The sequence below is a fragment of the Rattus rattus genome, chromosome 7, assembly GCF_011064425.1.
Source record: "Rattus rattus isolate New Zealand chromosome 7, Rrattus_CSIRO_v1, whole genome shotgun sequence".
Classification (NCBI taxonomy): domain Eukaryota; kingdom Metazoa; phylum Chordata; class Mammalia; order Rodentia; family Muridae; genus Rattus; species Rattus rattus.
The window spans coordinates 82,861,584-82,887,708 of NC_046160.1; the positions used below are offsets into that span (position 1 = coordinate 82,861,584).

The following is a 26,125-nucleotide window of genomic DNA, read 5'->3' on the forward strand; positions in this document are numbered from 1 at the left end:
AGGCAGTTATGGGTAATTATGTAGTAAATATACCAATACTCCAAAGACAGATTTTCCTCAACTTTTTTTTTTTTTTTCGGGGCTGGGGACCGAACCCAAGGCCTTGCGCTTCCTAGGCAAGCGCTCTACCACTGAGCTAAATCCCCAACCCCTCAACTTTTTAAGAAGAAATTTTCTGGCTAAATAATTAAAAAACCTGTTAATATATTATTAGAATTACTATGGTTATATAGTTATATAACTCAAGTTAGATTAAAAACAATTCACAAAATTTCCAGTATTTTTTTTACACTGGAGTGTAACTAGCATGGAAACAAGGAAACAAGTGCAGATGTGTACTTATTTTTGAGACTACCAAGAAATTCTCTATAAAAGCTGAAGTATAACATAGTACCAAATTTTCATAAAGTACATTGGGTAGAACATTCTAAGGTTTACTATAGGTTTATTACAATTTAATTTACAAAATACATAAGATAAAAATAAGAAAGTTCATTTCACGTATTCTCATCGGTCTCAAAAGCCCTGAAGTTTGCTGAAATAGAAAAATAAAAGCAGTGAGCAACTGCTCCTTTCTTGCTACTTAGTTGAAGTTATGTTTAAAGAGGTCAGTTAATGCATTCACAGTGTTAAAATTCAAGAGGAAACACTAAAAATGTGTCTCATAGCCAGCTTATTCTCCTAAAGAGATTTCTTTATAAAAGTCTGATCAAAAAAGGAAAGATTGCTCCAAGCCAATGCTCAAAAAAGCAAGCATAAGAAACAGAAGCCGAGTGTGATGTGACCCATTCCAGAGGCTGAGGTAAGACTGCAAGTTCAGGCAAGCCTGTGCTACCCTCAGAAATAAAAGAGCTGGGGATAGAGGTAAAATTCTTCCCTAGTACATTCAAGACCCTGAGTTCACTCTATAGCAGAATGAGATGGGGAACTTAGCGAGTTGGGTGGTCGGGTGGAGACATTTTGAGAGCTCTGGGCCAGAGAGTCTGCCTAGATGAGACCCCCCTGCTGGTACCATGTGGCCTGTCAGTGCCCAGTGTGGTGTGGGATGGTGTTCATTTTTTGATATTTCCCACTATAGGGTGGGGTGGGGGTTATGCTTTAAAAACACATACTCCAAAACCTGGGTATAGTGGCACATGCCTATAATCCCAGCTACACAGTAAGACCCTGTCTCCAAAAGAAAGTAGTTTAGGAGCTGGAGAGGTGGCTTAAAACTCTGATGTTTTTGCAGAGGACCAGAGTTCAATTCCCAGCACCCACATCGGGCAGCACACAACTGCCTGTAACTCCAGCTCCAGGACTCTGATGCTGCTTCTGGCACCACTCTTACCTGGTGATCATTTTGTTCTAAGACCTTTGAATCCCACCACTACATACATCCAGCTTCTCTCTCTACTCTGCTGCCCGTTTACCTATGCTTTGAATAGGAAGCATCTTCATGTGTTATCCCTGTGGGAACAAGGCCATCTACACAGCCAGCCAGAGAAGAAAGTCCTTGTCAACATAAACAGCAACCAAGACCAGACACACAAGGAAAATCTAAACCTATCTGTCAAATGTGACGTTCAGCAATACAGACCCAAGAGAAAACCGCAGCTGTGTTTGATGGGCAGGCTTACCTGTCTTCTACTGTCTTACTGGAAGGGTAAAAAACTTTAAATGCAAATCCACTTCTTGGAAAGGAGCCCTTTGAAGACAAAAATACCCATAAGTGACTATTGTATAGAATAATTCCTATTTCTAGAATCACACCTACCTACCTTCCTTCCTTCCTTCCTTTTCTTTTTCTCAAGACAGGATTTGACTGTATAGCCCTGGCTGTCCAGGTACTAGCTCTGTAGATCAGGCTGGCCTCTGCCTTCCAAGAGCTGGGATTAAAGGTGTATGCCACCATAGTCACGCAGAATCACATTTCTTAGTTATAAATTATAAGGCGTGGCGGTAAAATAGAGTAGATGCTAGAGTGTTCTTTATAGAGAAGTTACTATAAAATGTCACAATCTAGTAATTTTTTAAGTTGACATATGCCAACAAATGTCACTGGGAATGATTCAGCATGGTTCTCAGTGTGGAATCAAGTAGTACTATAAAATACTGAACATGCATAGAAGGCGGACTCCTGTTTTAGGAGTCTTCCCTGCCATTCCCTTGAATAACGGGCTGGCAGAATCCCAGTCTGTCCCCCAGTGCCACTGAGCGGTAACTACACCGACTGTCCATGATGAAGAAGCTCTAGGGTTACCACAGAGGCTTTCCTTTTCAGTCATATTTCCAGACTAAAGCAGCTTGAATATTTCAGGGTTCTAGATAAAAATGAAATAGTAAACCACAGCTATCATTTATCATGCTTGGATTCTGGACATTTGAGCTGTTTCTACAAGTCACAATTTTCAAAAGACAAGCAACATCATCAACAAGGCTAAAGAAACTGTTACGGGACCTGAAAGCAATCCCCAAGGAGGAGCTGCAGAGTACATGGCTTCGCTACTTTGAAAAGGAAAGATACTTGTTTGGTTTTACAGTTTGGTATGCTTGTTACTTAAAAACTTACAATACGTTATGATGACATATTGAGAGTTTAAAAATCTCCTATGTATACCAAACTGTATCAGTGTCTGACTATACATTTGATTGAAACAATGACTTTAATCTCTATGAAGTCATGGGAATGTGCTACAGGGTCAAAGAGGTTTAATCCATAAGGAACTTGATGCTGAGCCGTCTTTGGGACACACATGGTGGAAGGGAGAGAACGGATTCTCACTTGATACACAGGCCCCCAAAGGAGACAACTTTTAAAATTAGAGAAAAGAAAGAAAACTTATCCTCTTGACCGCCCACAACATCCTTACAGGGTTTATGCAGAGGCACTCGGTGTTGGTCACGGTGAACGGATCGTACTTGTCTGCAATGACCAGCAGATCGGGCACCGGGTACACTCTCAAAGTGTAGTCATATGCCCAGTAGACGGGGGACACGTAAAGAGGGAGAGGAGCCAGATGTCCCTGAGATAAGACAGTCTTTACGAACTGCAACAGAACACAACAAAGTAAAACAGCTCATCTGTGAAGGGAGAGTGACACAAGTAGTTTTACATTATTGGTTTCCATGAAGACCTAGAATATTTACAAATCAAGGAAGCCTTGAATCAACCATCAATAAACATTCTCTTAGAATGAAATTATCATTTATCGTAACACTGACCCTCCTTTGAGTCAGCTGTGCATATAACAAACTCTACTAATTCAGATCCAAAAGAAGAGCACACAGGCTGAGGCAGGAGATTGACTGCCATCAATCTGAGGACAGCCTGAGCTACAGTGTGAGATCTTGTCTCAAAAACAATTTTTTCAGTTAATAACAATTTGATAGTGCTGGACATGACAGTACATGCCTGTTGCCTAGCTACAGAGGAGGCTAAGAGCGTGTTTGAATAAAAGTGATTTACTTCACTTTCAAACATCTCAGTGACAATTGAAAATTTGGGAACTTTGAATTTACAAAATAAACACTGCATATCCTCCTGATGTTAACACACCATACAAAATATGTAATAAACACAAGAAATATGAACATCTTATAAAAATTATACACATATTCAGAAGTAAAATCTGAGAGCTTTAAGGGAAAACGGGAAGTTTAAACAAGGTTCCTGCTTGGTCTGGCCTACAGCTGTTCTCTAGGTTCTTCAGTAGAAAGCCACAAGTCCTGATATGCAGACAAAACCCAATTACTACCTCAAACCACAAGGAAACATCAAAATGTAAGCACAACAGAGCTTAATAAATGTTCATAAAATGCAAATTTTAAAATGGTTCAGTAAATACAAAAAACAAAAAACAAAACAAAAAAAAAACAAAAAAAAAAAAACAACCCAGAAGAGCTGAAGAGATGGGCTGCCATGAGACCAGAGTTCAGATCCCGCCCCCATGCTAGGCTGCCTGCCCACATGTGTAACTCAGCTCCATGGGACACAGTGCCCTCTTCTGTCCTCTGTGGGCACCTGCACATACACGTGCACAGACATTCTCAAAGATACACACACGCTTAAAACAATATATTTTAAAACCAGACCCGGGGCTGGAGCACTGGCTCAGTGGTTCCCTGTGGCTCTTGCATAAAACCTGGGTTTGATTCCCAGCACCTACATGGAGGCTCCCAACGGTCTGTAATTCCAGTCCCAAGGGATCCAATGCTCTCTTCTGACCTCCACAGGCATCAGGCACACATGGTGCACATACACACATGCAGGGAAAATACCCTTATACACAAATTAATGAAATAACTATAAAACAAAGTAGTTTATCAAAGAAGTCTACTTACATGGGTAGGAATATCCAAACTGCTGCTAGGAAAGCGGACACAGTTTCTACACATTTTATTCACTAAGTCTTCACGGAAGATAATTATTTCTTGTGTACAATACTGAATTCTGAAAGAAAGCGGGTTAAATATCTGACCTTGGGGGAAAATAGATAATTTTAAAGGCAAAGTAATGCAGTATCAAGGAACCCCGCTGGACTTCTCAATGGTCAGTATAGCAGAGACTCAGTCCATCTTTTTTTTTTTTCTTTTTTCTTTTTTCTTTTTTTTGGAGCTGGGGACCGAACCCAGGGCCTTGTGCTTGCTAGGCAAGCGCTCTACCACTGAGCTAAATCCCCAACCCCGACTCAGTCCATCTTATCTTTCCCCAATCTAGTCTTATTTACTAGTTCTCTCCGCCACCGACTCCCCCTCTCTGTTGTCTGTCTCTGGTTTTCTGTCTCTGTTTAAGTATGCGCATGCACAGTGTTAGGGTCTGAACCAAGCCCTTACATTTCCCATGGAAGCAGCTCTACCAGTGCACTGTGCTCCCAGCCCTTCACTCAGTGTTTGATATGTGCCCGACATGATGCAATTGAAGAGTGAACAGAAGAAAAAGAGATTCACTTTGCGTATCTGACAAGGGAGGAGAGCAGAGAAATTAAACAGATGTGATACTGATGTTGGGGAAAAGAGAAAGGTTAAGAGAGATCACACTTGGGAAGGAAGGCTAGGGTACAAAGACAGGATAAAGCAGGGAAGGCTCCTCAGGCAGAGTGAGTGACCTGAGCACCGGTTTGAGTGGACCAGCAGCTAAGATGTGTGGAAGAGGGAGGGGCTCTGTAGGCAGAGGGAAGGGGCACAACACAGGACTAAGACTGGAGCACGCCTTGCAGGCTTGGGGTACAGACACTGTGTGAGGGAAGCAATTAGGAAGTCAAAGCAGTAACGGCACACCTGCAGTCAGGACGTGACTGTCACTGCCAGGGTCTGGCTGTTAGTAGCAGGGGCCCCATCCTTCAAGACAGGAGAGCAACATGATATGCTTTCTTGTGTAAAGAACAGATTACACAGGGGAAGGACAAGAAGCCAGAGACCAGCAGCTAGAGGCTGCTGAGCCAGACTAGAGAAGATCTCAGGTCACAGTGGTGAGAGGTCACCAGATTCAGCTTTTATTCAGAAGATGACAGGGCTACCTCAAAAACCGTGTGTAGGGGAAACCTCTTTGGTTATGGCCTGAGCAATTACAAAGACAGGGGTGCCACGAAATGAGATGGGGTCAGCCCCAGAACAGGTGAGAGATGGGGTTCGGGGCAGGATCAGAGTGTTCATTCATCTACAGGACATCCGGACAGACAGGACACTGGACATCTGGACCCACAAGTATGGCATGTGTGAGGAAGTTGACGATACCGTTGCCAACACAGAGACCATAAAGTCACTACTGGTTAAGAATTTGAATATAGTTAAAATAGTTTTCAAAGCTTGAGGAATCTAAAATGAAATTTAATTTTTAGATCTACACTATAGCAGTCAAATTTCATAAATTAGAAGAGTAGTTTTTAAATGAACTGAAAAGTTTATCACCAAATGATATTTTTGGGTGACTCACCTGCAAGGGTTAGTAGTGAAAACGGAAAATGGGACCCTTTGTCTGAATTCTTGTGTGATGCTTTCAGCAAGGGGCGGCCTAGAAAAACAGCGTGATGTAGGGTGTATTTATAATTTTACACAGTTCTCTTGACTGTCAAAATGAAATGTGAACAAAGATTACCTTGGTAAAATGGAACCAAATCCAGGATCCTCCGGGCCAGGCACAAACACAAAACGGCTACTGCATAACAATTCAACACCAGCCATTAGAATAGCAACATGCAAGTACTGCATAACAATTCAACACCAGCCATTAGAAGTAGCAACATGCAACACCGCCAGAAGCCAAAACTAAGTAGTTGCTTCAACTGAACCATGGGTGTTTTGTTTGAGTAGAGGTCTTGCTATGTAGTCCAGGCTGGCCTTAAATCTGCAATCCTCTTGCCTCTGTCTTCTCAGCACTGCGGTGCCACAATGCCTAGCTAGTTTTTATTTTTTTTTATGCATTTTAATAAACTGTTAAAAGTCTCCAACCTGGGGTTGGGGATTTAGCTCAGTGGTAGAGCATTTGCCTAGCAAGCGCAAGGCCCTAGGTTCGGTCCCCAGCTCCGAAAAAAAGAAAAAAAAAAGTCTCCAACCCAAAACTTTCTATTAATTACAGTGTGGTGTGACCACACACAAGCATGCAAGCACGCAAACACGCACCCACCCACGCATGCGGGCCTGTGTCTGCTATGGCGCACATGTGAAATTCAGAGGAGATCTTGTGGGAGTTGATTTTCTCCTTCACGTGGATGTCAGGAATCAAGCTCAGTGATGAGGCTTGGAGGTGAGCACCTGTGCCCATGGAGCCATCCTGCTAGTCTGGATCAATCTGTCTTTACAGAGGCTCGTGAGGCCTCCTCCGGATAAGCAGCATCACCAAAAACTACGGATAAAGCTATCACTCTCCTTTCTACATCCTGTTTCTCTGTAAACCCAGAGAGTAGTGTAACACACATGGTGAGAGGATTACCCTAGGCTCTCAGGGCTCTCAATCGTTCTCTGTCTCCCTCTTTCTAAGATTTATTTATTTGCTTTCTGTATGAGTGTCCTGTCTGCATGTACACCTGAGTGCCAGAAGATGGCATCAGATCACACTATAGATGGCTGTGAGCTACCAGGCAGTTGCCGGGGATTGAACTCGGATCTCTGGATGAGCAACCAGTTCTTACCTGCTGAGCCATCTCTCCAGCCCACTGACCTTTTCTTTTCTAAAGGCAATTTCTTTGTAATCATTGATATAAACCTCATGGCTTATTTTTTAAAAACACAAAACTATTTTGGATTTAAAAAAAAAAAAGGTGGTCATAGAGACTTTTACCTTTGGTGGATACTTGGGTATTCACATATTATGTCTGCCAAAGATTTTAGGGAATCTGAAAATTATAAAAGACAGTTAATCTAATTTGTGATGTTCATAAAGTTACAGTTGATTAAATACAACCCTAGATCTTTAATAAAATTAAAAATATTATATATAATTTATCAATATAGTTCATATAAATATAGAAACACTCAATTTTTTGTTTTGTTTTTTAAGGCAGGGTTTCTCTGTGTAACCCTGGCTGTCCTGGAACGTATACAGTAAATTGCAGGCTGGTCAGAAACTCAGAGTTCCTCCTGCCTCTGCCACCTAAGTGCTGGGATCGAAGCCATGCACCACCACGGCCAGGATTGGAAACACTCTTAGTAGCAAGATCCTCAATACCTTTCAAAGCCTGGACTTGATTTTTTCCATATGGTGCAGATGAAAAGTTACCGCACAGAATAAAGCAGGTCGGAGGTGCAGGGGAATAACCTAGGGAACAGAAGAACATTACTTTTCAGGGCTGAGAATTTCGTGTTATTTATTTATTTGATTATTACTGAGACAGGATCATATTATGTAGCCCCAGACAGGCTAGAATTCATAGAGATTCACCTGCCTCTGTTTTCCAAGTGATGGGACTAAAGGCAGGTATCAGTCTGGCTGGCTTTAACTATGAAAGCTTCAGTTTGGCTTCGTTTTCCTTTTAAAACAAGGTCTTCCTATGTTGCTCAGATTGACCTCTAATCATGGCTCAATAAATCCCCTATCTAAGATTCCCACAGAGGCCCTCCACGGCAACGTGACATTTAGTTTTAGAACACAATCCCTCAGAACGTTCAAGATAGAAAAAATAGTAATAAGTACCAGAAAACATTACGTGAAGCTTCTCCAGCACTTGCACTTGATCCAACCAAACATCGGACACAATCACAAACATGGCGTCCTTGTTCTCCTCTTCCAGCTGTCTCAGTTTTGCAGAAGCCTTCACTGACGCGTTAGAAGGCCCTCCAAAAAAATTAATATTTCCATAGTACGCCCTATGTAATTATAACACAGTTATCGCCTATACCATAGTCTGTTCATGGAGAAAGCAGAAACACACCAGCTATAGCAACCATGCAACAACACAGTATTCCAGAGATGAATTATGTTGCCTGCAAATTATTTAAAACACACACGCATGAAAACTGTCTGTAGAGGAATATTCAGTTTGCATGCTTCAAAAGCTGTCCTCAGAGCACAGCAGCCACTTCCATTTTAATCAGATCAGCTGTGACTAACTCCAGGAGTGTCAAGGGACCTCCACAGGTCAGGCCTTCAGGCAGTCTTCACAGACTGGGGATGGGGCCGGTTAATAGAACCTCACTGGAGATGCCAGCCCTCTGTCACTGCTGTGTCATCCTGCCCCGCTACAGTCTTGGGAGGTGCCAGCTCATACAGGAGTTAACTGGGGAGGAACAGGAAGAATGGATCCACCCATGCTGTCCTGTCTCGTCCATGCTTGAGTGAGACTTTTAAGTGATGTCACCTGTGATACTGTGAGCTCAGTAAAACCACTGTCCTACCAGGTAGATTTGAGTAGAACTGTTACTTTGCTCTGCCACTGACCCCATCTGGGGTGAATAGGCGTTTGTTCAAGTCTGCTCAAGAAGGGTTAAAGCAACAGTATACTGTGGTGCCAAAGGAACAATTTACATCTGTCCTCGCTTGCTTCCCTACTGGGCCTCAGGCTGGAGCTCCGTGCAACCTCCCCTTCTGTATGAACAAGAGGGCAGTGTGTTACCATCTACCTCACTCGGCTGGAGCCACGGATGCCTGGCAGCACTGCACATTTACAGAGATTTGGACTCCAGAAATGACGAGGGAGGACCTACCATGTACATAGGGACATAAATATAGATCTATACAGCATAGACTCATGACATTTTTGTCTTTATGCCTTTATATTCTATTTTTTTCTTTTCACTTTAAGATATATTTGTGTGTGTGTGTGTGTGTGTGTGTGTGTGTGTGTGTGAGAGAGAGAGAGAGAGAGAGAGGAGGAAGAGAGGAGAGAGAGAGAGGAGGGAGAGAGAGAAGAGAGAGAGAGAGAGAGAGAGAGAGAGAGAGAGAGGGGAGGGGGAGAGAGAGAGGAGAGAGAGAGGGAGAGAGAGAGAGGGAGAGGAGGAGAGAGGGGAGAGAGAGAGAGAGAGAGAGAGAGAGTCAGAGAGAGAGAGAGAAGGGAGAGAGAGAGAGAGAGAGAGAGAGAGAGAGAGAGAGAGAGAGAGAGAGAGAGAAAGTATGCCACACTTGTGAGCATTGGTGTCTGTAAATCTGTGTCCACCCGAGGAGGCCACAAGAGGGCATCGGATCTGCTAAAGCAAGTGAGTTTCCATTGCTTTTTCTCATCTGACACCTTGCAGTGACTGATAAGTTATGTTCATTGCTGCCAATATACAAATTCAAATTCCTGTGTCGTTGAAAGCAGGCACTTTAATACCTTGTGGTGCTAGAGGGCTCAGTGGGAGGAAATCCGAAGGCATTGGCATGAAACACTTGATCTTCAAACCAACCTAAACAAACCAACCAGGTAACAAATCATTACTACCTGCTCAATTATCCTTTTTTGAAAAAGCAAATTCATGTCACATAAAGCAATGAACTAAACTACAAAAATCACCGATCACCCTGAGCTATCTAACTCCAGAGCTATAAACAGTGCAAATTTTATAAGGAAAATGACATTAAACAAGTGTACCAAATCCCAACAAACTCATATTTTAGGGTGGGTAGGGTGCTGGGGGGGGTTCATAGCACAAGCTGAAGAACAGAGAACAGCTACTCAGATGGGGCCTGATTGTGTGTGTGACCCTATATGAAGTGCAGAAGAGTTTTCCAGTTTTACAAGTGCGTGTCAGAGGTTTTCAGTATTCACAGCTTTCTCCCCTGTCTGATCTCAAGGTGCTTTCCCCAGCCCTGAAAGTTCCTCAGCCTGGTTCTGAAGAGTCACCTTCTCACAAGGTCACGTTCTCATGGTGAATACCCTCTGGAATTCCATCTTAAGGTGTCTTCCCCAAGTAGGGACAGTTTTACTGTCAAGCAGGGACGTGAAAAGGGCAAGCACACTCACCTTCGGCCAGCACAAAGCATGCCTCAGTGTATAAGCCGCTGTGGAACTGGTACAGAGCAGCTGAGGAACAATCCAAGTCTATGCCCAGAACGGTAAGAAGGTCGGTAGACAGTCTGAGCCCTAAGGGATCTCTAGCTTTTCACTGATTTACATTTCTCTTAGGGGCTTATGTTGAAGGGAGGAAGTCTTTTTAATTGGAGGGAAAAGTTGAGACATGTAGCCCAGGCTGGCCTCAAAACTCCTAAAACTTCTGCCTCTGCTTCCCAAATGCTAGAATTACAAGTATGGACCCCCGTGCCTGGCCTCAAAAGGACTCTTAATAATAAACTGCAGTGTTCTGAGCTGCCATGAGGGTGCTGGGAATTTAACTCAGATCCTACAGCAGCCAGTGCTCTTAACTGTTGAGCCATCTCTCCAGCCCCATCTCACCCCTTTTTTGGGAGACAGGGTCTCGCTATGTAGCCTGGCTGGCCTGGAGCTCACTATACAGACAAAGTTGACCTTAAATTTACAGAGATCCACCTCTGCCCCTCTGCCCCTCTGCCCCTCTGCCCCTCTGCCCCTCTGCCCCCCAGGCCCCCTGCCCCTTCCCCTGCCTCTGCCCCCGGAGCGCTGGGATTAGAAGTGTGTACCATCCTGGACAGTGTGTATCTAGACAGAATTTTTTTTTTAAGGATATAGCTTTACTAAGGTCCAGCTGTACTGTTCCAGTAGGGTCTTCCAGGAAAAACTTCCCCTAAAACACAATCAAATGAAATATGCTCACATTTGTATAAAAACGAATACTATTACAAATGATTAACATAGTACCTAGTGTGACAACAGGATACATTAGAGAGAAGTGGATCTGCAGATATGACTAATTTCTAGTCCACACTTTTCTGTCTATTTACTGGCAACCTCAGACTAACCACTTACCTGAGACTGGCAGACATTAGGGAACAACTGTTGCAAACCACAGGGTGTCGAGGAAGGCCCCGGCTGGTTACCATTCAGCCTCACCAGGTGCCTTAGGCTAAGAGAATGACCAGAACCTCCAGGCCACCAGGATGTGGTCAGCAGATTGCTTACTTGGAAACCCAGAGTCAGTTCAGGCAGAGGTCAGTGGGGCCGTACCTGGAGGCTATGCAAATCCACACCTGGACAGCCTTCCCACTAACACCGCAGCACCTGGAGCCAGGCGATGGGGTTATTACTGATCATGCTCTCTATGAAAAAGCATTGCCACAGCAACGCATCGCCAGCTCCCGTCCAAAAGCAAAAGACAAAGCCCGCCAATCTTCACTTACCTCTTTCAACTGGGTTATCATTCCAAGGACAATCACGTCACCAACTTTACTCGTACTACCCAGCAAAGTTTCTATTGTTTTAAGCTAAAATAAAACAGAAGAAAAACTTAAAGACTAAAAGCATATTCCAATTTTCTTAAAAGTAAGCATTGAGTATGTACAGCTGCTTTGGCACAGGAAGATTAACCAGCAAGTTTAATTTTAGCCTACGAAAAGCTAGAGTGAGCAGAAATGTAACAAAGACAACATGGGTTCTCATGCCTAAGGAGGCAGGAGGGCTGTGTCTGAGGTCAGCCTGTGAGGTCCAGGACAGACGGGATGGTCTATTAGTGTCTCCTCTTTGTGTGCCCCCACTGAACATTAACTTTTGTTAGTTTCTGGTTTTTGAAACGGAGTCCCATGAAGCCCAGGCCAGCTTTGGACTCACTACAGCACTGAGGATGAGCCTCAGTTCACTCTCCTGCCTCCACCTGCGTGCTGGGATCGCAGGTCCGCACCACCACTCTCAAGCACTAGTCTGAACACTATCCTGTACTGCTGCTCCAGTCTCTAACAGACTCCTCAGCATAATGAATTCTGACCTACCAAGGAAGAGAACCTAATGAACACTGAATGGGGGAGGGGGCCCCTTCAAAATCCATTTAGAGCCACAGGAAAACAGGGAGGCACAGACAGCAGGAGCAAGGGCCATCCCTAAGTGGGATCCTGAGTGTTAGAGAAGAAGACAGACAGACTGACAGTGGCCAGGCAGACTGTTGGAAACTAAAACGACAGTGCTGTCTAGGACTCACCGTGGAAGTTGCACGGGGCGGGGGGGGGGGGGACAGCTTCTCCACTCAACTTCAACAACTCGAGGGCCCATCTGCGTCCTCACATTCACTCTATTGTCTCTTCGGTACATGGGGTGGGGGTGCGGGGTGCAGTATTGAAACCAAAGTTCCTTTAAGTTCTCCCTACAATGGCTATGGCGTGGCACATTTTAGCCCAACTGGTCTGTGCTGCGTGGTGATCAAAAACAGGACAGGAAACAACCAACATTCTGAGCAAGGGCGCGGAGGGTGAGAAGCCACTCAGAAAGCCATGCAGGACTTGGTTTGGAGGCCGGAGACTATGGGTGCTTCCCGGCCCCAGGCACCAAAGTTGGAGCAGTAACTTCCTCTGAAGCGCTACGGAGCCCACATTAGGCACGGCCTCACCAGCAACCATGTAGCGGTGCCTACAAACCAGCTGAATGGGTTCGCAGGCTATTTTCACTTAAATTTCAATGAATTACCCAGGCACAGTGGTGCATGCTTTAATCACAGCACTGAGAGACAGAGGTTTGCCTGTGTTTGGGCCAACCCCGTCTATATAGCAAGTTCCAGGCCAGCCAGGGAACATACTGAGATCTTGTCTCAAGCAAAAAATGAAAAAAAAGTTTTTTGACTGAATTAAAAGTAGCCAGGCAGGTGGGACGAGTCACTGGGGAAAATCATTGCCACCAAACATAATGACAAGGTCCCACACGGTGGAACCAAGAACTAACTCTGACTTCCACATGTGTCACATCACACAAGTACACACTAAAGTAAGTGTACAAAGGAGCAGCCACGAATTGCATTGGTAGATACACCCCTAATTGATTAAGACAACGTGCAAACCTGGAATTTGCTTCCACTTTCGTCGGGGTGTGAGCCTATCACCGGAGGAGTGAACAGTTCATGTCTGTGCGTCCTCTGGAACAAAGAGATCCTTATGAATTACTGAACTAGACATTTAAAAGAAAGATTCTTTACAACACAGAAGACAAGCAACGCCTCCAAGCTCTCACAGTTGGTTATTCTCCACACATCTGAAAACCAGTATTAATAAAACAGCGTGCAAATCCCTGGAGATTCCCCCACTGCAAACCCGGGGCCCAGCTCCAACGCCAACAACCACAGACCTATGGCAGCTCCATATTAGTTCGTTTCTCATCTAACCCTGCAACCCTGTCTGACATAAGAGCTTGAGGAGGGTTTAACTAGGCTCCGGGGTGAGAGCCAGAGTCACGCTAGCCATGAATACTGAAGGAATGGCTGGCCCGGCTGTTTAGCTTGCTGCCTTGCTTTGCTTGTATTCAGACTGACGGATGGTGCTGCCCACGCTGGAGTGGGGATGATAAATCCCTTCATGCCCCTCGAAGTACCCTCACAAACACACCCAGCAGTATTCTCAGCCATGTCTTGCTCCAGTCAGACTCACAGTCACAAGTAACCACCAGTCTGCAACCAAGCCTCAGAAAGCACCCAATCTCGTCAAGACTGACTACCACCCACCACCCCACACAAAGTTTAGTGTGAGTGTGCACAAGGTCGACTGCTAGATGAGGAGCAAGGGACTAGCTAGGACTGTCTGTCCCCTCCCATCACTCACGAACTCTGGGCAGGCGGACGCCCCTTTCCCCTCTGAAGACAGCCCAGGCCCGAAAGATGAAAGCAGAGCCCCATGGGCTGACGCAAGGGTGAGCGAGTGAGAGATGGTCAAGCCTCTACCAGGACCCCAGGACAACAGCACTGTCTGGCTGTTGCCATGGCTACCAGTGGCCATTTCCATCACCCCATAAGGAGAACGTTTTGAAAGGATAATCCTTTTTGCAAAAAAGGTGCACTAGAACCCAAACCTGGCAACACACCAAGGCCAACATGGCTCCCATCTTTTGTCCCCGATGCAGGCGGTGACAAGGTCTAATAAAAGGATAATAATAATAACAACAATAGTAATAATTTTTAAACACTGAGATACAGAAAAGACAGGAGCTTTATGACGTTTATTGTATGAGTAACTAGATCCAGCCAGGCATAAAACCACAGCCCTCTAGTCTTCCTGGTGGCCAAACTGATACATTCCTTCTTCGGTTTAGTCACTTTTGAGTAGTTTTTCACAATCTTAAATTGAAAAAAAAAAAAATGCTTAGCTGAAGAGCTGGAGACACGGCGGCTCAGCTTGGGAATGCTTGCCTGGGGTGCACAAAGCTCTCTCTCAGTTCCGCCCCTAGCACCAGAGGACTTCTGGCCATGGTGGCACATGCCTGTAATCCCAGCACTGCAGAGGCAGAGCAGGAAAATCAGAAGTTCAAGGTCACCCTAAACAGTGAATCTGGGCTAGCCCAAGAAGCTAGAGACACTCTCTGAAAATAAATCTGAAGTAGAATAATGACAGACTCAAATTTGTTTCAGGAAAATAAATACAGTGAAAATGTGAGCAGACTTCAGTTCACATCCGATCTCACAGCTGAGGAACACAAAAGGAAGGGCTAAGTGACTCATTCGAAACACCGTAGGCCGAAATCTATGAGGAGGGCCTGGGGCAGGAAGATCTGGAGTTGGGCTGAGGGAACTTAAGGCCAACGTTACTCACACAAGCAACAGCATGTCTCAGACACGAGTGGGAGGAAAAAAGTGATTGACAGCTAATTGATCACATCTCTGTTAAGAGCAGGAGGCAAACGTTGCAGAGTAAAAACAAACAGAAACCTGTGGTAGGCGGGTCAGTTTGCATAATTGGGTTTCACAGTAAGTTACACTGTTACACAGTAGTTACACTGCTCAGTGGGCTTGGTAAGAAACAAACTGCATCCAACCGGAGACCAAGAGAGGCTGCAGGTGGTAAGCAGCACAACCGTGGTTGTAAGTTGGCAGAACAAATACTGTAAAAACGGCTGTACTACCAAAAACAACATGTACATTCAATACAGTCCCCATCAAAATTCCAATGCCATTCTGGATAGAAACAGAAACAAACAAAAATAAAACCTACAATTCTTATGAAAGCACAAAAGCCCTGACGAGCAAAAGCAATCCTGAGCGAGAACAGTCCCCGATTTCAAGCTATGCTACAGAGCCATAGTAACAAAACCTGCCTGGTACCGGGACAAAAACACACGCCAACCGACAGACCAGAACCCAGGACCCAGAAATAACACAAAGTCACAGCCACCAAATTTTCAAAAGGTGCCAGAAATACACATTGGGGAAAGGAGAGACTCTCTGACAAATGGTGCTGGGAACCTGGGTTCCCACACACAGAACGAAGCCTGGTTTGTGTCTCATCCTGTACAAAGAGTCAGTTCACAATGACTCAAAGACCTTAGTCTAAGAGATGAGCCTTTGAAACTACCAAGAGGAAGCAGGAAAAAAAAAACCACTTCAAGACAGAGACCGAGTTGACAGCTTACTGGGTAGGATGCCAACAGCTCAGGTTACAGTAACCAGATCCAGGAAATGGGACTGTGTCAAAATTAAAGGCTTGGGAGATGGCCGGTGGGTAAGCAGCTGCACAGGCAAGGAGACCTGAGTTCAGATCCCCAGTACCTACCGGAAAAGCTCAGCGTGGCTGTGCACACCAGTAACCCCAATGCTGAGGAAATGGTGGAAATGGACACAGTGGGACCGCTGGGACATGCTGGCCACTACCCCAGCTGGAAAGCAAGCTCCAGATTCAGCGAGAGACACTCGACAGAGAATAAGAGAGACGGCAGAGGAGGACAATGAATGTCCTCTAGGTTTTGCCTGTAGGTGCATGGGGACACACCCTATGCTTGCGTACACACTCAGACAAACACACAAACAAAAAAACACATTCAGAAATAACCAACATCCGCCAAGCGGTGGTGGTGCACACGTTTAATCCCAGCGCTCAGGAGGCAGAGGCGGGCAGATCTCTATGAGATAGAAGCCAACCCGGTCTACAGAGTGAGTTCCAAGCCTGAGCTCAATCCCTGGAACCTATGGAAAAGTGGAAGGGACAACCTACTCCCAAAAGTTGTCCTCCACAAAAGGGCAACGGCATGTGTGGTCCCCAAACATCATACACACAGAGATAGAAATAAATGAAAGTTTAGAAAGGAGAAATGTAAATAAAGCAACATGAGGTTGTGTCTCACCCCAGCTAGGTTGGCTATGGAGAAACCTGAAATAGAGATGACCCCACAGTGACGAGTGCTTCCTGCTCTCCCAGAGGACCTGGCTTCATTTCCCAGCATTCACTAGGTGTTGAGATTTGCTCTTCTGCTATGCATTATTATAATGCTGACACTGGCCTCACGATCTGGTTGCCCGCAGGGACAAGGAGATTCTCATATGGATCCAAGTGACACTATGTAACCTTGTCCCCCAAGTTATGCCTGATTGGTGAACATGCCTACAGCCTAGAGGTGGGCAGCAGAGAATAGGTAGTTTTGGTTCCCAGGCTGGGGGTCTGAGCAGAGACCACGAAGAGAAAAAGGGAGCAGGTGGAGAGAGAAGACAACACCATGGGTCGGGGAGTCATGGAAAAATGGCCATGGGGCTGGCTAATTGGAGTTAAGAGCAGCCCAGAGGAAACACAGTAAGTTATAACTTGGGGTTATGGATGGGGAAGTAAATGCCAATAGCTTAGAGGGTAGATATCTGCCCAGCTCTAGTGAGTTACGGACTTATTATAGATATAAAGGTTGTGTGTCTTTTATCTGGGAACTGAATGGTCAAAGGCAGAATAGAAAACCCCGGTTGAGATTAAGTATTTACTACAACACATAGGCAGCTTACAGCTTCCTCCAACACCTGCTGCAGAAGAGCCAACACGAGCTTCCGACCACTGAGAATATCTACATACATAACGCAGACACCCACAGAGAGACACACGTACACAAATAAAAGTCTTTTTAAAAAGAAACAAATTTCAGTGGTAATGCTAGATAGGAGGAGATGCACAGACACACCCGATGCACTGTGGATGAGAACATCACTCCAGCAACGGAGGGAATCAGTGTGGAGGCTTGACACACAGTAAACTAGAACAAGCTGGGGATGTGGCTCAATGCGAATCAGGCTGGCCTTGGTCCACAGACAGACAGACAGACAGTCATGTGCACACGCACACACACACACACACACACCCCATGTGATCATGCTGCATGAGTCCTGGCATACACTGGAAGGCAGCAAAGCCAGCAGACACACGCAATGGAATATTATTCGGCCACAAAGAACAAACAAACCTCCTCAGATGTGCGGACAGAGCTGGAGAGCATCCTACACTAAATAAACAATCTTGGGAAGGAGGAATCACTGTATGTTCACTCTCACACTCAGAAAGACAAGAAAGTAGACAAGGGATCATGACGGAGAGAAGACGAGAGTGACTGACGGGAAGAGAGGTGAGATCAAAGTACACGTTCATAATGAAACATTTTGTACAATAATAAAAAAAGAAGGAAAGCTTCAAAATGATAGAGGGATTTGAGAGGGGTCTTCCAGAACTGGGGCGTTCACAGTGGGTTTCTGGAGTCAGAAGTACAGCCAGCAGTATAAGCAAAGGGACAGAAACAGAAGAGCAAACAGTTTCCATCTGCCTCCAGCCAAACAGAGCCAAGTACAGAGGAGGCCAAACGTGAATGATGGGAGATCTCAAGCACAGGCCTAAGTATTCCACTCCACAGCCGCAGCCGTCCTCAAAGATGCCCATGCACAGCCATGACAGGGTCAGAGCTGCAGCTCAGGACGACTGCGCGTGACAGAAGCTGCAGAGAACAGGAGTTCTCAGACCTCCTGTGCTCCCACCACACGCCACCACCCCAGGCACCCCTGATCTGAACTCTTGCCTTGCTGGGTCCACCTTCCTTTCTCTCCGGGTCTTTTACTCACAGCCCCAGTTGTTCACTCACTGCGGATGCCTGGTTCACCCTTCTCGGCCCTTCTCCAGATCTCTGCCCTCTGCCCCTGACCTGCATTGATGTATCCACTCTTGACTATGTTGTTGCAGATGACTGGAACACAATCTGCCATAAATCCCTCACCTTATCTGTTTTTGTGGTACTGGGGATTGAGCCTAGGGTCCAATGCATGCCAGGCAAGCCCTGTACCACTGAGCTGTATCCACAGGACTTCCTGATTTCTGTTTTGACACAGGGCCTCCTTATATGCCCAGGCTACTACTGAACTCATTTTATAGTTTGCATAGAACTCCCTGAAACCCTCCCTGGTTCTTCTATTGAATACACTGTATAACTTTAGAGCGCAACAAAATTCCCCCTTGCTTGAAGGGCATGTAGTGTGGGCTTTGGAGAGATGAGCAGACTGAGTCTGAATCCTATCCCAACTCTCTCCATGTGACCTCTCTAGCCTTCAGAATCCTCACTTGTAGAACAGGTTGAGCATCCATGAGTCTATTCGCACTGGTGGACTAGGGAGGTGAATAAATAATGCATGCAAGGTGCTAAACAACGCCTGGCACTTCAACAGAAAGTATTAAGTTCTGGACACGCTCTTCAATATCAGTTAAGGGAAAGGTATTTCATATCTCTGTTCTCTAATACGGTGTCAACCCCAGATCCTGTGAGGGGTCTACAGAAGGACCTTCTTTCCTTTTTCCTTCCTTCCTTCCTTCTTTGGACAGCGTCCTATTACATAGTCCCAATGCTGGCCTGGAACTGGCAGCTATCTCCTACCTCTGCAATCTCACGGATTTGGGATTATACCTATGAGCCACCTAACCCAGCCTTGCATGACCAACTTTAATATATAAAAGTGAATCCTTTAAATAGCCTTGAGATTTCCCAAAGCTCTTTTCCCTCCCCAATTTATTGATGTCCTCCCATTCCCAACTTACCTGGTGTAAAATGGTGTATCGTTCACGGTACAGCTCGGCTTTGTCTCTTGCTGTTCCAAATATGGTTGGTGCAGCATGGTTAGTCATTGATAGACTAGAAAAAAATATATATATATAAAACACAATGTATATGTTTATATAATATATGTAACATAATATACTTTGTGAAAAAATATACAATTGAAATTAATTTAATCGATAAATAAAAAGATGGCCCAGTGGATAAGTACAGTTGTTGCTCTTGCAGAGGGCCTGAGTTTAATTCTCTGGACTCATATGGTAGCTAAAAACAGTCTGTAACCCCAACTCCAGGGGATCCTCTTCTGAACTCCAGGAACACCAGGTACACACATGGTACATACTCAAACATGTAGGCAAACACTCATACACATAAAGTAAATCTTAAAGTCATTTTATATCAATAAATGAAACATGGTACACTTACGGAAGAAACTTTTTTCTTTCTGAATTATATATAAAATGTGGAATATCAAAAGCTCCAATGATATTGAAAATATGTTCTCTGAAAAAACAACCCATAAAACAGTTCTGAACTTTAATTAAACTCAAATATTATAAGCATAATTCATATTATAATCTTTTGTACATAATACCTTGCCCATTTTCCTCAAGCCATGTATCAATTTTTTTTTATTGTGTCACAAATAATAAGAGGATCACGTTTTTAGCGTGACATTCTACTTTCGAGAGATACAAAGGAACGAGGAGTGATGATGCCTCCCCCCCCCAACTGGCACCCCCACCCTACCTCCACTCTCACCTCCCACACCTCCCACTCCACCCGACTCCTACACTCCCTACACTAGAAAGACGAAAGCAGGAAAATCAAAATCCCAAGGCCAGCCTAGCCAGTCTCAAACAACCAACCAGTCAATTATACTTTTGATGTTCAATTTAATTCATTTACAGCACACAGACTATTTAATCAGACTGACTAGAAACACACTATGTCAATAATATACAAATACTATAATCTTACTAGAAAACACAGTGAAGACAAATCACTTGATAATGAGATTTATAACATAGGCTGTCACTGCAAATGAAACATGTAATGACAACTTGTACTGTAGAAGTATTGAGCACTAATTGTTTTCCCATGAAAGTAAGCACTTAGTAACCCTCCACAGGAAGATGTCCGTTTTACCCACGCACATAGTCTCATCAACAGACTGACTGCACTCCTGGACAGCTGCTTCCACTACAGATCGTTCGATCATGTTTGACGACACTGAAAAAGGAAGTTCAAAATAAAACAGGCATGAAGACTCAGGTATGGTAGTTCCCACCTAGAAGCCTAGCACTTAGAATCTACAGGAAGGAAAATCAAGAGTTCAGGTCTATCCCAGGCTACATAGGGAATCTGAGGCCAACTTAAGCTACATGAAACCTTGTCCCAAACCAAGGGATAAAAATTAGTTCTTTGGTTGTATATAGTAGCATACAGCAGTAATCCCAGCACTTTTGTGAAACATATCTCTCTCTCTCTCTCTCTCTTCTCTCTCTCAGTTCTAAGCTAGCCTGGGTTATAAAGCTACATTCTATTCAAAACAAACAAAACAAAAACAACAAATAGAAAGATGGCCCAGGGTCTAAAAGCACCTGTTCTATTCCAATTTTTAGAGATAGGGTTTCAATATGTGGCCACAGCTGGCCTCAAACTCTTAGACCAGGCTGGCCTCACAGAGATCTACCTGCTTCTGCCTCTGCTAGGATTAAAGATGTACCACCACACCAGGCAAAAAACAAACATCTTTATTTGTATAGCAATTCTGAAAATAATAAACACATAAAAAAAAAAAAGCAATTGTAGGATTTTTGCAATAGGTCAAATATCTTTTATTTGAAAATGTTTAACAAAAGAAGAGGTTTGGATTTTTGACTTTTGAAGATTTTTAGAATAATTGTATACTATACATAAATGACATTTTGTAGGGATGGGACCTTTAAGTCCAAATATTTATTATTTATTATTCATGTGTATTTATGTGCGTCAGCATAAATTTTTGTGCACAGCATTCGTGAAGGAGCCCACAGAAGCCAGAAGAAAACATTCAATCCCCTAAATTGAGTTACAGGAGGTTGTGAGCCACCATGTGAGCGCTGGGAACTGAGTCTGGGTCCTCTACAAGGACAGTCAGTGCTCTTAAACACTGAGCCACCCCTCTAGTCCATGAAATTCTTTTCTGGGTTTTTTTTTTTTTTTAAAGATTTATTTATTTATGTATATAAGTAGCTGTCCTCAGACACACCAGAAGAGGGCATCAGGTCCCATTACAGATGGTTTTGAGCCACCATGTAGTTTCTGGGAGTTGAACTCAGAACCTTAGGAAGAGCAGTCAGTGATCTCAACCACTGAGCCATCTCTCCAGCTCTTGATGAACTTTTTTAAAACAGGGCCTCCAAACACAGTTCAGGCTGGCCTCCAGAGTGACTTTAGTACAAACACTTGCCAAAGGCTTGGCTTTTTTATGCTTTATGTATACTTTACACACAGCCTTAAGGAAGGTTCTTGTTACAATACTGTGACTCGTCATAAAAGGTCAAGTGAGAAACTGACCTGAAGACTTGGGAGCATTTCTGATTTTGGATTCCAAGTTTAGTTAAACCCATATACAGAAACTATTAGGTCAGAAAAATCATAAAGGCCACGTGTCGATACCTTATTTTCCTATGGTCAAATACAGTCATAATACCTTATTATCTAATAATGTGCCTCTGTTTTCTAAAGATTGTTTAGGAATATAAACTCAGTTAGCTTCAGTGAGGTTGGAGAAATATAACTTAATCGAGACTACTGTGTTTCACTGTAACGAGAGAAAGAGTAAATAAATGACAGCTCTCTTTAACTGCAGACTTGGTAAATCTACGGACAGTGTCTTTAGTATTTTATAAACTGTATTCCATTAGACAGGTGCTCCACAGCACTGAGATCTACATGCCTGCTTTTTCTGTTTGTTCGGTTTGTGTTTATTGAGATGGTCTCACTGTGTAGCCCTGGCTGGCCTTGAACTCACTATGTAGACCAAGCTAGACTCAAACCCAGAGAGATCTGCCGTCTCTCCAGTGCTAGGATCAGGGTGTACTACACACCCAGCAATATACCCATTTCTTATTGATGGGGAGAAGGACTTTGAGTACCAGCCCAGGGACACAGCCAAACAGGCTAAAGAGTAACACAAACTCAGGCCGGATCAGAAAGTGTCACTGTCTTCAGGAAGAATACCATGTGTGATTTGAAATTAATATATGATGATTAATAATAATCATGACTTCCTAAGCTTTTATTGGAAAGGAATTTATATAGAGTATGTTTAAAATCCCACCTTTAGAAGTGAGAGGAGAACTAATTCTCCTCTGTATCATGGACCACATGACTTTCTACATCACTGAAGATGCTAGCATCCACACCACAAAGAGCTAAAACTCCTGCTGGCAGTGGAAACATTGGTTCATTTCTCATTGCTAGGCCAGTGCCTGTGGTAGCAGACGAAGTATTTAACTGACAGACCAGGAAATGTAGGCCTTCTTTCTTTTCTCTTATTCCCCCAAATACTTAAGAGTATCCAACCTGACAAGCCAGTCACAGGTTTAAAGAGCAAAAGAGACCATTGGGGATCAGACAAGGACCAACAACATGACTCGGCAGGTAAAAGCACTTGCCACAGAATTCTGGTGACATGAATCTGATCCTCAGACCCACATGGTAAAGGAAAGAACCCGCTCCAAAGTTGTTCAACCTCCACATATGTATCGAGGCACATGTGTATACACACACGCAAAATAATAACAACAACAACAACAATAATAAAATTCTTTAAAGGGCAAGAGCAAATTCAACAGTTAAATATAGAAAAGGTGCAGTGACAACTCCACCTCCCCAAGATACTGAATTACAAAAGGAATAGAATATCCTGAGGTCACAACTGAACTGACCCCTTGGGAAAAGATACTACTGTGTGTAGATGTCAGAGCTCTGGACTATGTTAATAATAGAGCCTCAGTTTCCTTTTAGATCTAAATCAGGACACAAAGCTACACAAAGCTCTAACAATCTAAGCATCTTCAGAAAAGGTTACTTACAGGGCTGCTTTTCAACTGCATCGATGATCTTTTCTAGGTTCTCCTCGAGCTCCAATTCAGTGACAGACTGGAGAGCTTCAGTGAGATACTTAGTGGCTTCACTAGTGAGAGGGAAAAAAAAAATGATGAGACCATGAATTTCTCAGCATTCAGAACGTGCCCATTTCCTTCTCCCTTCAAGTGGTTCTCATTTTGCCTACAGTTTCTGAATAAAACCACCCTTCCATCCCTGTGTAATAAAACTGGTGGTGGTAAACTTTTATTCAAATCTTATAAAACTCAAGCTTTATTAAAAATCTAACATCACAAAAAATTCAGTTCTCCCTCTAACACTGAAGTGTCAATGCTTGAAACAGTTAATTAAAAAATAAGTGTACAAGTAAAATAATATATCCCGGCAACCGATCATCGTAAAATACCTTTTTAAAGTATCTACATGAGCTGGACATTTGAGATGATCCTATTATAACTGGAGTGTATGAGACTCAAAGCTGAAACTCTGATTTAAGTTTTTGTTTGTTTTTCTAGACCGAGCTTCTGTGTAGCCCTGGCTGTCCTGGAACTTACAGAGATTCACCTGCCTCTGCCCCCGGAGTGCTGAGATTAATGTTGTGCTGGATTCCTGGCCTACAGTAAATGCAGGCCAAACCATGAGTGCAGTTTTAGTCTCTAACCACAGGGTAATCTGTTACACTGGATAACACACTGTCTTCCCACAGGAAAGCTCTATGGTGTTTTATTCCACACACGGTGCTTTGAAGCTAAAAGATTTTTGAGTCTATGTCTCACTGAGTCAATTAATGAGCTTCCGACGGCTTAATAATAGTACATTTTAAGTGAAAGGAAAAGCTATTTCAATTAATCCTCTCTTCAAATGTCAAGGATAACCAAATTAAATTCATCACTTCTCCCCTACCCGCCCCTCCGGGTATACCCAGGCTGGCTTTTGGACACTACTGGGCAAAACATAAAGTTCACAGTTACGAAAACAAAACACTTAAATTGTCTCAAAAAGGTATACAGACCTCAGCAGGTACTTAAACGTAAAGTGTATTATAAAATATAAATTGTAATAAGAGAGCTCTTAGATATATGTTCATTCTTCAAGACTAAACAGGCACACTATCGCCAGGAAAACCTCCTTTTGGGGCAAATAATTGTAAGCTAGGAAATCTAAAAGAAAAAAACTAAAAACATTTCTCCAAGCAATACGAATCCCACAGAGTGACGGGTTGAGAGACTCATACTCTAGAATATAAATCGCCAGCAGACATGCATATGGATTCACCCAGGTCTCTCCTTTGACAAATCTGTAACTTTCAGAAGTAACATTGTAATGACTCGCATCCTGCAGAGGCGGGGACCTACGCCGATCAGAAGCCAGCAAACCCACATCTCCGCTCAGTTCCGCGCCGCAGCGCAGCTCCGCCCAGACTGGAAGGAACATTTGCACCCGGCGCCAGGGTCGCAGAAAACTAGGGAGGCTCTACAGCCTCGGATGCACCAGATCGACCTCGCCTCTTACGACAGAATGTTCTAGATAGGGCATTGCGGCGGGACAGGTTGCCTCTCGAGACTCACCTCCTGAGCAGCAAGCCCCGAAGCTTGAAAGCTGAGACCGTGCGGCTCCGCAGCCGCTCGGGCGCCATGTTTGTGATTTGGCGCCACCGTCGAAGCCCCGCCCTCCCCGGGAGTGGACACGCCCGCTGCCCCGCCCTCGCCACGCCCTGGCCTTATTCTTGGACTAGTGAAGTGGAGTTTTGTCCCTTCAAACTGCAGGGGCCAAGGTGGAATCTCAGATCCTAGGTCTGAAACATGAAGCTACCCGCGCGCCCACCCTACCCAGGGACTGAAGCAAGAGTGGTCTGGGTGGGAACAAGCTTCCTTTATCCCAAATGCATTTTTGAATACTCAGCTCCCCACACTCTGCTACCCTCTTCTACTTCTCTGACTCTACCAAGCTTCCTTCCTGCACCTAGAATCTTAGCTTCGAGGCCATGAGAGTTGTAGAGCAGGCTTGTTTACCGGTTCTACACAAGCTCTGGAAATATTGTGTCTTCACCGTTTTCCCCAGCAGGTAGGTACTGTCCATCACGCTCATCCAACCACAGTTTTAGTTGAGGGCCTCTCCACAACCTTCTGCCATCAATTAACAGTGCTCCACTTTTTTCATGACATCTTTTTTTTTTTAAACGGGTAGAGTAACAAACCAAAGATTATGAATGGTTGGCTTGAGGTGAATTATCAGTGAGGTGGAGCCGCACTTAAATCGTTATTCTAAGTCCTACAAGCCGACTCAGTAGAGCACATTTTAAAATGTTTGCTCTTGCTGAGAGTGATGGCACATGCCTTTAATCCAAAAACTCAGAAGGCAGAGGCAGGGGATCTCTGTTAACACCCAGGCAACTTATTCTACAGACTGAGTTTCAGTCCAGTCACCGGATCACAGTGAGACCTTATATATAAATACATATATATATACATACATACATACATACATACATACATACTTGTTCTGGTGAGACAAATAAACAATTGACTGTTTATAAGTGAGCATGCAACTTTATAGGATACAAGGAAGCTCTGGGCATAGGGTCACAGGTCTGTAATCTCAGCACTCAGAAGGGGGAGGTTGACCGACCAGGAGGTAAAGGCCATCCTTGAGGTCACAAGTTCAAAGCCTAAGATACCTGAGGCTTAGTGGGAGGGGAGAGGCAAATAAGAAAAGCACAAATGGTTCTACACAGGTATATGCAATTATCTCTGGGG

At 44.1% G+C, this 26,125-nt stretch overlaps 1 protein-coding gene across 1 annotated transcript; it reads right to left on the reverse strand.

The window, feature by feature from the left end:
- Positions 1–438: 438 nt before the first annotated feature.
- Pole2 (DNA polymerase epsilon 2, accessory subunit) lies at positions 439–25,013 on the reverse strand. Its single transcript, XM_032907854.1, has 19 exons — positions 24,938–25,013; positions 23,357–23,457; positions 20,429–20,504; positions 19,698–19,775; positions 19,253–19,346; positions 13,285–13,359; positions 11,645–11,728; positions 11,035–11,091; positions 10,356–10,404; positions 9,726–9,798; positions 8,111–8,283; positions 7,646–7,735; positions 7,259–7,313; positions 6,077–6,136; positions 5,915–5,992; positions 4,324–4,432; positions 2,853–3,029; positions 1,620–1,687; positions 439–535 (listed from the first exon to the last, which is right to left on the reverse strand). Exons 1-19 carry the CDS (start codon positions 25,003–25,005, stop codon positions 517–519), a joined length of 1,584 nt encoding a protein of 527 aa, XP_032763745.1. The 5' UTR covers positions 25,006–25,013; the 3' UTR covers positions 439–516.
- Positions 25,014–26,125: the final 1,112 nt, after the last annotated feature.